We start from the raw sequence: 12,753 nt of genomic DNA, 5'->3' as shown, positions 1-12,753 counted from the left end.
ATTAAAGGCTGTTTTAGTCCCTCAAGAATGAGATTTTTATATCCCTTCTAAATCTAATTGCTTTTTTAAAATTTTTATTTTAACTGAATGTTCTTGTTACTTAAACATCCAATCCTTTTCTGAATTCTGCTAAATGGCAAAGTTTTCAAAAGTTTGTGTGTGTTAACAGTTACAAAGCTTTAACTTTTTGAATCTCAACATCTGTCATTAAATAGTCTGCCCCCCCATAATTTCCCACAACTGTGAAAATTTAAATCAACAAAAATCTGTCAATTATTTAAAACTAAAAATTGAATTCTGCCAAACTTATCTATGTAGTTGGTATACAAAAGTGCTTTTGCTTCTTTTCAGAGAAAGATGCTAGGTAGAGCTTCATCTTCAGATCTTTACACAAAGTTCATCTCTTTGGGGAGGGCGGGGGGGCTTAGCAAGTGATCAGATGTATAATTATTAGGAGTAAGTTTTGTGCTTTGTATGGTTGGTCCAGTATGCATTTGTATAGTTTTTATTTTTGTAATTGTACATTTTTAGTTTCTCTGAAAGCACGCAGGGCAAGGGATAAGTACTTCAAATTGAAACTAAAACAAAAATAAATTACTATAAAAGCAATAGGCTACAAATCTGTTTCAAGCAAGCTGTTATAACAGAATAGAGCTCACTGGAATGCATTAAAATATTTGTAATATCCTATGTGCCAGCAAAAATGTTTATTTACCCCTCATACAGCTACTCAAATACTTGTAATCCACAAACATCATAATGCATTATCAAGACACAAACATGAAACTTATGTCCACTGAAATTAGTAATGATCAACAATTCTAATAATTGGGCCACCTACGACTTTATCTGAAGTCAATGGAAAACACACTTCAGCACTTGTGAAAAATCAGACCCATTGATTTAGGATCCTAACTTTGCTATTTTTGAAAAACAGGCCCTGTTTAAAAAACAGAACAAAAAATACTTTATTGGTACCATTTCTATCTACAAAGAGCCAAAGAAAATATGCTTTAAAAACAGGAGATTTTATTTGACAAGTACATCATTTATTTTAAATTAACAATTCGAAACCCAAAGCATGTCATTTATCAATGTTAACCAAATGTTCCAGATCAGCATTTCACAAAAATCAAAATTTCACAGTTCAAACTATCTCCCAAAGTAAACATTTTTAGTAAAAGTGCAGGTGGAATTTCAGTATATTTTGACAGTATATTTTAAACAAAGGAACCTTTTTATTTTGTTTTTTAGTTGCCTGGTTATATTAATAAAGACTTGGCAAAACCAGAACGCAACTGAATACTGGACTGTTACACTGTCTTGTTTTGTTGCTTTTCTCATAAAAATGATCCAGCTGTTTTTTTTTTCTTTCAATTTCACTAGGCATTTTGGAAGAGATCAATCTCAAGAAAACCAGCCTGTCAGTTTGACATGCAGATAAGCTAGATATGATGACTGATACTCTGAAAGGACCTTAGATAGGAAAAAATAACGTTCTACATTTTTCTTGTTTTATAGCAGCATAGTAATAATTAATAATAGCTAAAATGCAGACTGGTAGCTACATGTATCCTGGTACAGTACTCAGCAATGAAGGAAAAGTATTTGTGTGGACCCTCTGTAGCTGAGTATGCAGTTACTGTGCTTTCTTCTTCTTTTGATAATTTGACACTGATCATGTGCAAAGCAGAAAGAACAATGTTCCTCTCTAAAGCAGAGTGAGAGTATAAATACGCCAGCAGGTGCAGCAGCCCAAGGCAGAATGATGCATTATTGGCAAGAAAAAGTATTAGACAGATCCTCAACTTGTAAAAAATAGTTATAGTTCAGTTGAAGTCAATGGAGCTAAAACAAATTTACAGCAGTTGAGGATCTGGCCTTATGGCTCCATGGACATCTGCAGTCCAGAGCCTCATCCCATAATTATGGATTCTTTATTACACTAGCACTCAGAGGCCCTTATCAGACTGGGCTTCCCTTCTGCCGGGTGCTATACAAACAATAGATTTTTAGTGTAACAAATCTTGGGAGGCTGTGGTAAACAGTTTTTTTTTATTATTATTAAACAGTCTTCATTTACAGAACCAAGCCAACAGCCTAAACTTTGAATACTTGGTGACACCATCTAACCTCATCTTAGGCCTCACCTTCCTTCGTAACTTTTGCTCATAACTATGTTAAAGACTTAAGTGGTGCAGGCTTTTCTTTAACTGATTGTTCTGTGTGGCTCTGGCAGTTTGCTCCTTGAGGTCCTTCCTTAGCACTGTCTAAATGAAGAAGTTGAACTGGTTTAACTTTTTTTTTCTTTTAAAAAAATAGATTTCAAGTGCAAACTCCTTCAGACACTGTTTCAGTTTAGGGATGACATTTTGATTTAGCTTACCTCTGTTGCCAATCAATTTAAGTTAAACCAAAAAAGCCTCCGTTTAAACCAAAATAAGTCCATGTAGGGCACTGCACAAGTTTAAAATACGTTTAAATTTAAACCTTAGGTTCAACTGATGCAGTTTTCTCATGTAGCCATGTCCTTCTACACCTTCTGGTAGGTTTCCTTGCTTTATGGTATTCTATAACTCTCCAAGTCTGAAATGGTTTTTATCCTAACTCACAAACATATCCAAAGTATAACCTATCAATTGTGATGATCATTTTTTAAAACATGAAATTTGTGATCCATCACATAATGACAGATATTTGACCTAGTGTAAACACAGGCATGGGTGTTAATGTGCAATGCTTCCAATAAGTATTAATCCCAATTTCTAAAAATATGAAAATTAAAATGTGATACTCCCAAATGTTCATATTTTTGAAGTGTGAAGTTACATTCTTGAAAAAAAGTTTTGTAAGGAGGGAAATTAACTGTTACAAAAGAAAATTAAGTACAGCAAAATTAAATACATTTTGTGGAGGAAGAGTAGTGTTATAATATGGCATAAACAGGGTAATCTTCTAAATCCAGTGTCAATAGTATACAGTGTGAAGCTGTTTATCCAGTATTACATCCTATAACTGAATTCAAGTTCCTGGAAAAGTCATGCAAACCACTTTTCTTTTTTTTTTTTTTTACTAGTACACAATTTTTCAAAGTGAGTACAGATGAAGTACATGTAGAAGCTAGAATTTGGAAAGGTTCTACAGCAATGGAATTAGTAGTCAGAAAGGCTCCAATCCTGTAACTGGCTCCAAGTGGGTAGACCCCTGCACCTTCCTGAGCCAACTACAAGACCAAAGTTTGATCAAAATTCACTAATAAAACCAAACAGAACAATTGCATAAGCTTTAAGAATATTAGACAAAACTGAGCAAAGACCATTGCAAATGTCCAAAAAAGTCAGTTAACTCACAATACAGTGCAACATAAATCATAATCTGCATTACAAATACTGTTTTAGTGCAGATACATGTATCTATCCATGAAGCCCTGCTGATGAATGGTCCCCTATACATATGCTACCTTGGAAGTGTACATATATGTATTTTTCTGACAGGGATTTGGGTCTTATCTAAGAACAGTCTCTGCAAAATTTGTGAAAAGTCACTAGCTTCCAAAATTAGAAAGGGCTGCTTTATGTACTAGATCCAATCACTTTTTCAAATGGGGAAATTCATTTTAAGCCTTATTGAGAAATCTATAGATTAGACTGTGAAGAACCTAGAATTCTACCATATTCTCTCTTCCACCTTCTACTGTTTTATACACCACAAACAATCTTTTTTGACTGAAATTCCTGCTAAATATGTAAACTAGCAAACCAAAATGAAAATCAAAAACAGGGAGTTTTCCCTTTTTCATGTAAAAGCAAAAGACTGATAAGCATGGTTGTCTCTGACCTATACTAAAAAGTCTCTCAGTTTCCAGAAGTAGAGCATAAATTTAAGATAATTGCACTTATGCTTCATTTCTTTTCCAAAAATTTCAATCAATAACAAGATTCAATTTAATGCTTTTCTTTTATTGAACTCCACTCAAATATACTCTTACTTACACATCCACTGTTTGAGTAACACGTTTACATGTGTAAGATTTTAGGGCCAAACTTTCAACAAAAACTTTAGCAGGCTAAGGACTTAGAATTTCTTAGATTCTACACTGGCACTGTCATGTACGTCATTAATACTAACCATCTTACTGGTTTCTAAGTTAGCATTCATTTTGTGGTCCATATTCTGTAAGAGTGCTGGAAGATCAAGAACAGAAGAAATTATATAATGAGGTACTGGGGAAGTGTTTATTGGCATTGGCATTGTTTTATTTATCCAGACAGTTGCTTTCAAACCTGCATTCAGGCCTCCTTGAATATCTGTGTCTAGTGAGTCACCAACCATCACACAGTCCCAAGGCTGTACTCCTAGTAGATCACAACAATAAAGAAATATAGATGGTGCTGGTTTCTCTTCTTTCTGTTCTCCTCCCACAACAATGGCATCAAAGTATGGTTGACAGGCACACGCTTCAATCTTCTCCCTCTGAGTCTGTTTGTCTCCATTAGTTAATAAAAGCAAGCGGACCATTTTTCGAAGTTCAGTAAGCATGCTTCTTGTATCCTCCGTTAGGGTTAGATGCTGGAGGCGTGTAGTTTTCCACAGGAAATAACATTCTGCTGCCAGATTTCGATTAGCCTCGCCACCCTTTGTTTCTTGTATTGCTTCTTCCCAATGTGAGATCCTTAAATCAGTAATGCACACCTTAGCTGGATCATGACACTCTTTGAGGAGTTTTTCTTGGACTTTATCACAAATCATGTGAGCTTCTCCTTCATCACACTGATGTTTTGATTGCAAGACATTTATTACCTTTAACAAATGTAAAGGGAAAGGAAGGTTACAATAAAGCATTACACACTAAGGGCCAGATTCTGCCACCCTGGCTTACATGAAGTATTACTTTCTTCCACAGCAGTCCCACTGAAATAAATTGGGTTACTCCTTGAATAATGTATTATTCAACATTAGTAAGGATGGCAGAATCTGGCCCATAATTTGAAGTGATTTAACACAGAATTAATTAAAAAAATGAACCCCTAAGCATAGCTCCACTGCATCAGGAGGAGCCCCAGAAGGCACTGTGCTTTGGCTTCCCTCCAACACCAGAGGGTAGGTGGGAGGGAGCAAGAGAGTAAATTACTTCACCCCTGAGGGCATACACATAATATGACCAAGTTAGGGATACCTGGGGGGGAGGTTAATCCTTCATACTCCCACAAGGTCTAGCACAATCTAATGCTGAACGTGTGATGGTGTGATTTTCAGACCCATGGTCTAAGTTGTTATAAATCTCTGAAGAAACTGGTTAATACTCTATCAATAAGTGATGGCAACTTCAGAGCCTTGTAATTTCTGCTACAAAATCACAAATAGTAACACACAAAGCCTGATTATGCAACCTTTATTTAGGATGACTAAAGTAAGGCCTCAGATATTATAGGGATGGGCACTACTGAAAACCCTAAGCAAGGAATGGTGTGTAAGTTGCCCCTCGCCAGAAACAGCCCCAAGCAGCATAATGCTTCATACATGCACATGCCTCTTCCACACACCTCCCTCTTCCACATTGCTCTGGCAGATCTACAGTCACCTCCCATGTCAGCTCAAAGAAAAGGAGTACTTGGGCCACCTTAGAAGCTAACAAATGTATTTGAGCATAAGCTTTCGTGAGCTACAGCTCACTTCATCGGATGCATCCGAAAGCTTATGCTCAAATAAATTTGTTAGTCTCTAAGGTGCCACAAGTCCTCCTTTTCTTTTTGCGAATACAGACTAACACGGCTGCTACTCTGAAACATGTCAGCTCAGTAGCATTGAGCCGCCACTCGACCTACCCCCCCCCCTTCGTTCCTGGGCCACCTAGTGGGCACACAGCCCCCAGCCGTGTGCTCTGACCCAGGTAGCCCACTCGGCCTGCAAGTGAACATGTTATTTCCCCTTAACCCTCTGCACAGCCATGTAGCCGCAACCCGCCCAGAGCGGGTAATGTCAAGTGCCCCCCCCCCCCCATGTAGGACACGGCAAACACCAGTGCCTTACAGCAAGCCCAGGACGAAGGGGTTAATAATTTTACGGGGGGAGGAGGGGAGGCTGGCTATGGAACAGCACATGATGCTGTCCCCAGGGTAGCATTTCTGGGGGCTTCCGTGCACGGAGGATGGCGGGGGGGGAGGGGAAGAGGGGCTGCCGTGCCCGGAGGATGGCGGGGGGGAGGGGGAGGGGAAGAGGGGCTGCCGTGCGGGAGGGATGGCGGGGAGGGGGAGGGGAAGAGGGGCTGCCGTGCCCGGAGGATGGCGGGGGGGAGGGGGAGGGGAAGAGGGGCTGCCGTGCGGGAGGGATGGCGGGGCGGGGGGGGAGGGGAGAGGAGGATGGCGGGGGGGGAGGGGAAGAGGGGCTGCCGTGCGGGAGGGATGGCGGGGAGGGGGAGGGGAAGAGGGGCTGCCGTGCCCGGAGGATGGCGGGGGGGAGGGGGAGGGGAAGAGGGGCTGCCGTGCGGGAGGGATGGCGGGGGGGAGGGGAGGGGAGAGGAGGATGGCGGGGGGGAGGGGAGGGGGGCTGCCGTGCCCGGAGGATGGCGGGGGGGGGAGGGGAGAGGAGGGGAGGGGAGGGGGGCTGCCGTGCCCGGAGGATGGCGGGGGAGGGGGAAGGGAGGGGGAGAGGGGCTGCCATGTTCAGGTGTGGCGGGGGCGGAGCAGCCCCTCCCAGAGTTGGTGGTGTCACCCTTGCGCGCCGAGCCAGCCCGGGCCGGTACCTCCCGTATGGCCCGCCGGCCCGCGGCGGCCGTGTCGACGAGCGTGTTGTCCAAGTCGAAGAACACGGCCTTGACCCCCTGCAGCCCCATCGCAGCCTCGCGCCCGCTGCGCTCGTCTACATCTCGCGAGAGCTGCGGGTCTACTCCGGGGATTCCCAGCAGGGCGGCCCGGCGAACCGGGGCGAGAGATCAAAAGAGCGCGAGACCGCGCGCTCGCGGGTGGCGTGTGCTCTGCCGGCGGCCGTGGTTGCGCGCGCGGCGGGGCCCTGTTGGGTTCCGGTTCCGCGGTGACGTGTGGCGGGTTTCGTGCCCGGCAGCTCCTCTCTGTGCACACGAGCTGGCGCCGCCCCGATAAAGGGGGGAGCGGTGGTAAGGGTGCTAGTCTGACGTGAGGGAACGAGCGTCGCCATGGCCGCCTCCACCGCGTGTCCAGGGCATAGTCCTGGCAGCCTCCGCCACACACAGCCCCTGCCCTGAGCACAGCTGTGGCAGCCCCTCCCCTTCCCCTGCTCTGGGCACAGCCACGGTAGCCCCTGTGTAGCTCCTGCCGTGAGCACAGCGATGGCCTCCCCCCATATCCCCTGCCCTCTGCACAGCCCGGAGTCTGACAGCCCCGCCCGAGCGCATCCTCTCCAGGTACATCCATTGTGCACAGTAATGCCCACCCCACCATATGCCACATTTCCTCTGCCCCCTCACTGAGCACAGCCACAGCCACAACCACCTTGCTCCATACCCAGTCCCGAGCACAGTGGTGCCACCACGTGCCAGGCACAGCAGACCTTGGGGTTATGAAATGGGCCCCTCATCATCTTACAAAACCGGATGACTGGGCAACAAAATGGCAGATGAAATTTAATGTTGATAAATGCAAAGTAATGCACATTGGAAAACATAATGCTAGCTATACCTATATAAGGATGGGGTCTAAATTAGCTGTTACCGCTCAAGAAAGAGATCTTGGAGTCATTGTGGATAGTTCTGTGAAAACATCCACTCAGTGTGCAGTGGCCGTCAAAAAAGCAAACAGAATGTTGGGAATCATCAAGAAAGGGATAGATAATAACACAGAAAATATCATATTGCCTCTATATAAATCTATGGTACGCCCACACCTTGAATACTGCGTACAGATGTGGTTGCCTCATCTCAAAAAAAGATATATTGGAATTGGAAAAGGTTCAAAAAAGGGCAACAAAAATGATTGGGGTATAGAACGGCTTCCATATGAGGCAAGATTAATAAAACTGGGAATTTTCAGCTTGGAAAAGAGGTGACTAAGGGGAGATATGAGAGAGGGCTATAAAATCATGAGTGGTATAGAGATAGTAAATAAGGAAGTGTTATTTACTCCTCCTCATAATACAAGAACAAGGGGCCACCAAATGAAATTAATAGGTAGCAGGTTTAAAACAAACAAAGTATTTTTTCATGCAATGCACTGTCAACCTCTGGAACTCCTTGCCAGAGGGTGTTGTGAAGGCCAGTACTATAATGGGGTTCAAAAAGGAGCTAGCTAGATTCATAGAATATAGGTCCATCAGTGGCTATCAGCCAGGATGGGCAGGAATGGTGTCCCTAACCTCTGTTTGCCAGAAGCTGGGATTGGGTGACAGGGCATGGATCACTTGATGATAACCTGTCTGTTCATTCCCTTTGGGGCATCTGCCATTGGCCACTGTCAGAGGACAGGATATTGGGGCTGATGGACCTTTGGTCTGACTCAGTGTGGCCGTTCTTATGAGAGGAAAATTCTGTGCCTTAATGATGCATTTCCCATAATTTGCACTACACTGGTGGCAAGCTGCAGATGAAGACTGAGAAGGTGTGCTTAAGAGTTATTGCTGCTTGTATGTTCCTCAGTGTGGCCAGCCTTTGGAATATCTAAGAGTATGTCTACACAGCAACTTCACACCTGCAGCTGGCCCGTGCCATTTGACTCGGGTTTGCAGGGCTGGGGCTGTTTCACTTCTGTGTGTAGATATCTGGGCTCAGGCTGGAACCAGGGCTATTGGACCAGCGAGGTCCCAGAGCTTGGGCTCCAGAACGAACCCTGGAAATCTACACAACAGAGTAGAAACAGCCCCACCGCAGCCTGAGCCATTGGTGCCAACTCTGTGGGTGCTCCAGGGCTGGAGCACTCACTGAGAAAAAATGGTGGGTGCTAAGCACCCACCGGCAACCCCTCTATCAGCTCCTCCCATCCACCGGTGAGCCCTGCGGATCAGCGTTTCCCCCTCCCTCCCTGCACCTCCCACCCACCTCAATCTTTTGCGGCATGCAAGAGATTGGAAGGGGGGGGAGCAAGGATGCAGTATGCTTGGGGGAGGGGGCAGGGCTGGGTGGGAAGAGGTGGGGCAGGGATGGAGTGGGGACAGGAAGAGGCAGGGTCTGGGTGGGGTCTTGGGGGAAGGGGTGGAGTGTGGGCAGGGCCTGGGGCGGAGCTGGGGGTCGAACACCCCTCGGCACTTTAAAAAGACAGGGTCTCTGGTCTGAGCCCTGTAAGTCCAAGTCAGCCAGCTGTGGGTTTTTCTTTGCCGTGTAGACATACCCTAATTGAATGAGGAGCTCATGCTGGAGGATGACAATAATTTCATGGCTATTGCTGAGGGTGGTGGTAATGAACATGCTGTAGATTTAAACAGGTAAGGACATGAGTTCCAAGCTTGTATTGTGGAGACTATTCTATTTGACTATATTTAGTCTTTTGAATGAGTGTCTTGACAAACCTGGAGGGACATTGGCTTACTGAACCCAAACCACTATAATTTCTTGGTCCTGGGGGAAAATAGAAGAGAAATGTTATTCCAGGTACCAAAAAAGAAAAAAATGCAAATAAAACAGTTCTGCAATCCTTACTAATGTTGAATAATACATCTGAGACAAAAAGAGAGGATATAATGAAATCCACATCCTTACCCCCTCAAGTATCACAAGCCAAAAGCGATGGGGTTCATTGAAATAAAGGTTAGTCCTCCAATCCCAGAGTCAGTCCAGCAGGAGCGTAGGGAGGTAGCAATATTCGTGTCATCACCATGCAGCTTAGTTTTTCTGATGATGGGCCTAGAATCCTAGATCAACAATCATGATTGCTGATCTGCCCTCTGTTGGTGGAATATTTAATTTGATTTGAGATCTTTACTTCATTGATTGTAGCTTTTTCCTTACGGCTTGATTTCTGTATGTGCTGGGGCTGTGAAGATATCAAATATTTGAGTATGTTTTGTGCGGTGTGCATGCTGTATTTAAATACATTAAACCTTCTTGTATCCCTGTGCACAATGTGATTCTAGTATCCTCATTGGATTGAAATATGCTGCATAACCTTTTGTGTTGTATCACATATTTGTGTTGTATCACTTAATTTTGTTGTGACAAAATGCACAACTACTAGAATGAGGACATCCATGTAAATCCAGAGATCTCTCTGCCTAGCTCTGGATTTTTCACGCTGTCTACAGATCCAGAGGAGGAAGGAAGCTGGAGACCCCTTGGGAAGAGGAAAAAAAGGCTAGTGGAGTGAGAGCCCAGGTGATTGGTTGGGAAGCAGTAGATGAAGTAGTGGGGGAGGAAGGATGAGCTGTGAGCAACCCACCAAAGAGGAAGTGATGGGAGCTGGGTGGGGGAGGCACACCATCTGCAGAGAAAGGAGAAAGAAGCGGGAAGGAGAGGAGAATCTTCAGATAGAAGAGAGTGAAAGGGGAGGGTAGGTAGTGGGCAAGAGCCTACAATAGTATATATAGAGGCGGGGGAGCAGAGAGTGACACTGGTAAGGTTTTATTTTAAAAGTTCTTGTTCTATTTTAATAGGTGTGATCTCTGGGCATTGATAGCCAGTTTCAGATCTTTGTTCTGAGGGCCATGCAGGGAATTTATCAGTCATTCTGAAAAGCTGATTGCTGTTGCAGAGAGCTGGGAAGAAGAGGAATGTGAAATGCAAACCTTGTCTATGTTAAAATTGTAAATAGACCACTAATTTACAAGACTCTAGTTACCTAAAAATAAAGTTTGAAAGTCAGTAATTAGAGCAGGGGTTCTCAACCTTTTTCTTGCTGAGGCCCCTCTCAACATGCTATAAAAACACCAGGGCCCAGTGGGGGCAGGAGGGGAACTCAGGGTTCCGGGCTGGCGGGGGGACCCTTGGGCATAGGCATAGATTTACTTCTATTTGCAGAAGTGCTGGGGCTCAGGGCACCAGGTTTCAGCTGTGGGGCTCCACAGCCCCCCCCGAAAGGGCTCACAGACCCCCAAGGGGCCTGCAGACCCCCAGTTGAGAACCACTGATCTAGAGTATATTGCAGCTTTAAAAACCCCGAGCTGCAGAAAGTCTGGAAATTCTCAGTCAAGTTACCAACTCTAAATTCATCTTTGCCTTTGTTATCATCTTTATTTATTCTCCACTTACTAATGGGCAACCCCCCACTACTTGCTAAAAAAGGATAGACAAACAACCCCAGCACTTCTCTTTCTTCCCCTGTGCATCTCATTCTCTGCATCTGAGACGACAAAAGGAAACAGCTGTTGGATTCAGGGGAAGGAGCCTTGACCTGATAGTCTGGTCAGTAATCTGCTAAAGCATGTGGTGAGAAAGTTTGCTTTGCAACTAGCTATTACCCTCTGATCCCACTGAGGGTTACCAAAAGAAACTACAGCATTTGCTCAAGAAACTCCGTGAAAAAGCACAAGAACAAATCCACACAGACACACCCCTGGAACCCTGACCTGGGGTATTCTATCTGCTATCCAAGATCCATAAACCTGGAAATCCTGGATGCCCCATCATCTCAGGCATTGGCACCCTGACAGCAGGATTGTCTGGCTATGTAGACTCCCTCCTCAGGCCCTACGTTACCAGCACTCCCAGCTATCTTCGAGACACCACTGACTTCCTGAGGAAGTCACAATCCATCGGTGATCTTCCTAAAAACACCATCCTAGCCACTATGGATATAGAAACCCTCTACACCAACATTCCACACAAAGATGGACTACGAGCCGTCAGGAACAGAATCCCCGATAATGTCACGGCTAACCTGGTGGCTGAACTTTGTGACTTTGTCCTCACCCATAACTATTTCACATATGGGGACAAAGTATACCTTCAAATCAGCAGCACTGTGATGGGTACCCGCATGGCCCCACAGTATGCCAACATTTTTATGGCTGACTTAGAACAACGCTTCCTCAGCTCTCGTCCCTAATGCCCCTACTCAACTTGTGCTACATTGATGACATCTTCATCATCTGGACCTATGGAAAAGAAGCTCTTGAGGAATTCCACCATGATTTCAACAATTTCCATCCCACCATCAACCTCAGCCTGGACCAGTCCACACAAGAGATCCACTTCCTGGACACTACGGTGCTAATACGCGATGGTCACATAACCACCACCCTATATCGGAAACCTACTGACCACTATTCCTACCTACATGCCTCTAGCTTTCATCCAGATCATACCACTCGATCCATTGTCTACAGCCAAGCGCTACGATATAACCGCATTTGCTCCAACCCCTCAGACAGAGACAAACACCTACAAGATCTCTATCATGCATTCCTACAACTACAATACCCACCTGCTGAAGTGAAGAAACAGATTGACAGAGCCAGAAGAGTACCCAGAAGTCACCTACTATAGGACAGGCCCAACAAAGAAAATAACACAACGCCACTAGCCATCACCTTCAGCCCCCAACTAAAACCTCTCCAATGCATCATCAAGGATCTACAACCTTTCCTGAAGGACGACCCATCACTCTCACAGATCTTGGGAGACAGGCCAGTCGTTGCTTACAGACAGCCCCCCAACCTGAAGCAAATACTCACCAGCAACCACACACCACACAACAGAACCACTAACCCAGGAACCTATCCTTGCAACAAAGCCCGTTGCCAACTCTGTCCACATATCTATTCAGGGGACACCATCATAGGGCCTAATCACATCAGCCACACTATCAGAGGCTCGTTCACCTGTGCATCTACCAATGTGTTATATGCCACATATAT

The 12,753-nt window shown here is 44.8% G+C and overlaps 1 protein-coding gene across 1 annotated transcript; it reads right to left on the bottom strand.

Moving 5' to 3' along the window:
• Positions 1-1,009: 1,009 nt before the first annotated feature.
• On the bottom strand, positions 1,010-7,250 carry LOC119853658 (N-acetylneuraminic acid phosphatase). The gene is made up of 2 exons (XM_038396982.1): positions 6,743-7,250; positions 1,010-4,800 (listed from the first exon to the last, which is right to left on the bottom strand). Exons 1-2 carry the CDS (start codon positions 6,830-6,832, stop codon positions 4,075-4,077), a joined length of 816 nt encoding a protein of 271 aa, XP_038252910.1. The 5' UTR covers positions 6,833-7,250; the 3' UTR covers positions 1,010-4,074.
• Positions 7,251-12,753: the final 5,503 nt, after the last annotated feature.

This window comes from Dermochelys coriacea, chromosome 3 (genome assembly GCF_009764565.3).
Source record: "Dermochelys coriacea isolate rDerCor1 chromosome 3, rDerCor1.pri.v4, whole genome shotgun sequence".
Lineage (NCBI taxonomy): Eukaryota > Metazoa > Chordata > Testudines > Dermochelyidae > Dermochelys > Dermochelys coriacea.
The sequence above is the reverse complement of the archived record's forward strand: the minus strand, read 5'-3'. Positions and strand labels throughout refer to the sequence as shown.

Bases quoted from the DNA above. Each gene is read 5' to 3' on its own strand.
- LOC119853658 (XM_038396982.1), bottom strand. From the start codon at position 6,832: ATGGGGCTGCAGGGGGTCAAGGCCGTGTTCTTCGACTTGGACAACACG. The intron at 4,801-6,742 runs GTACCGGCCCGG...CATTTGTTAAAG, and splicing joins GCCGGCGGGCCATACGGGAG to GTAATAAATGTCTTGCAATC.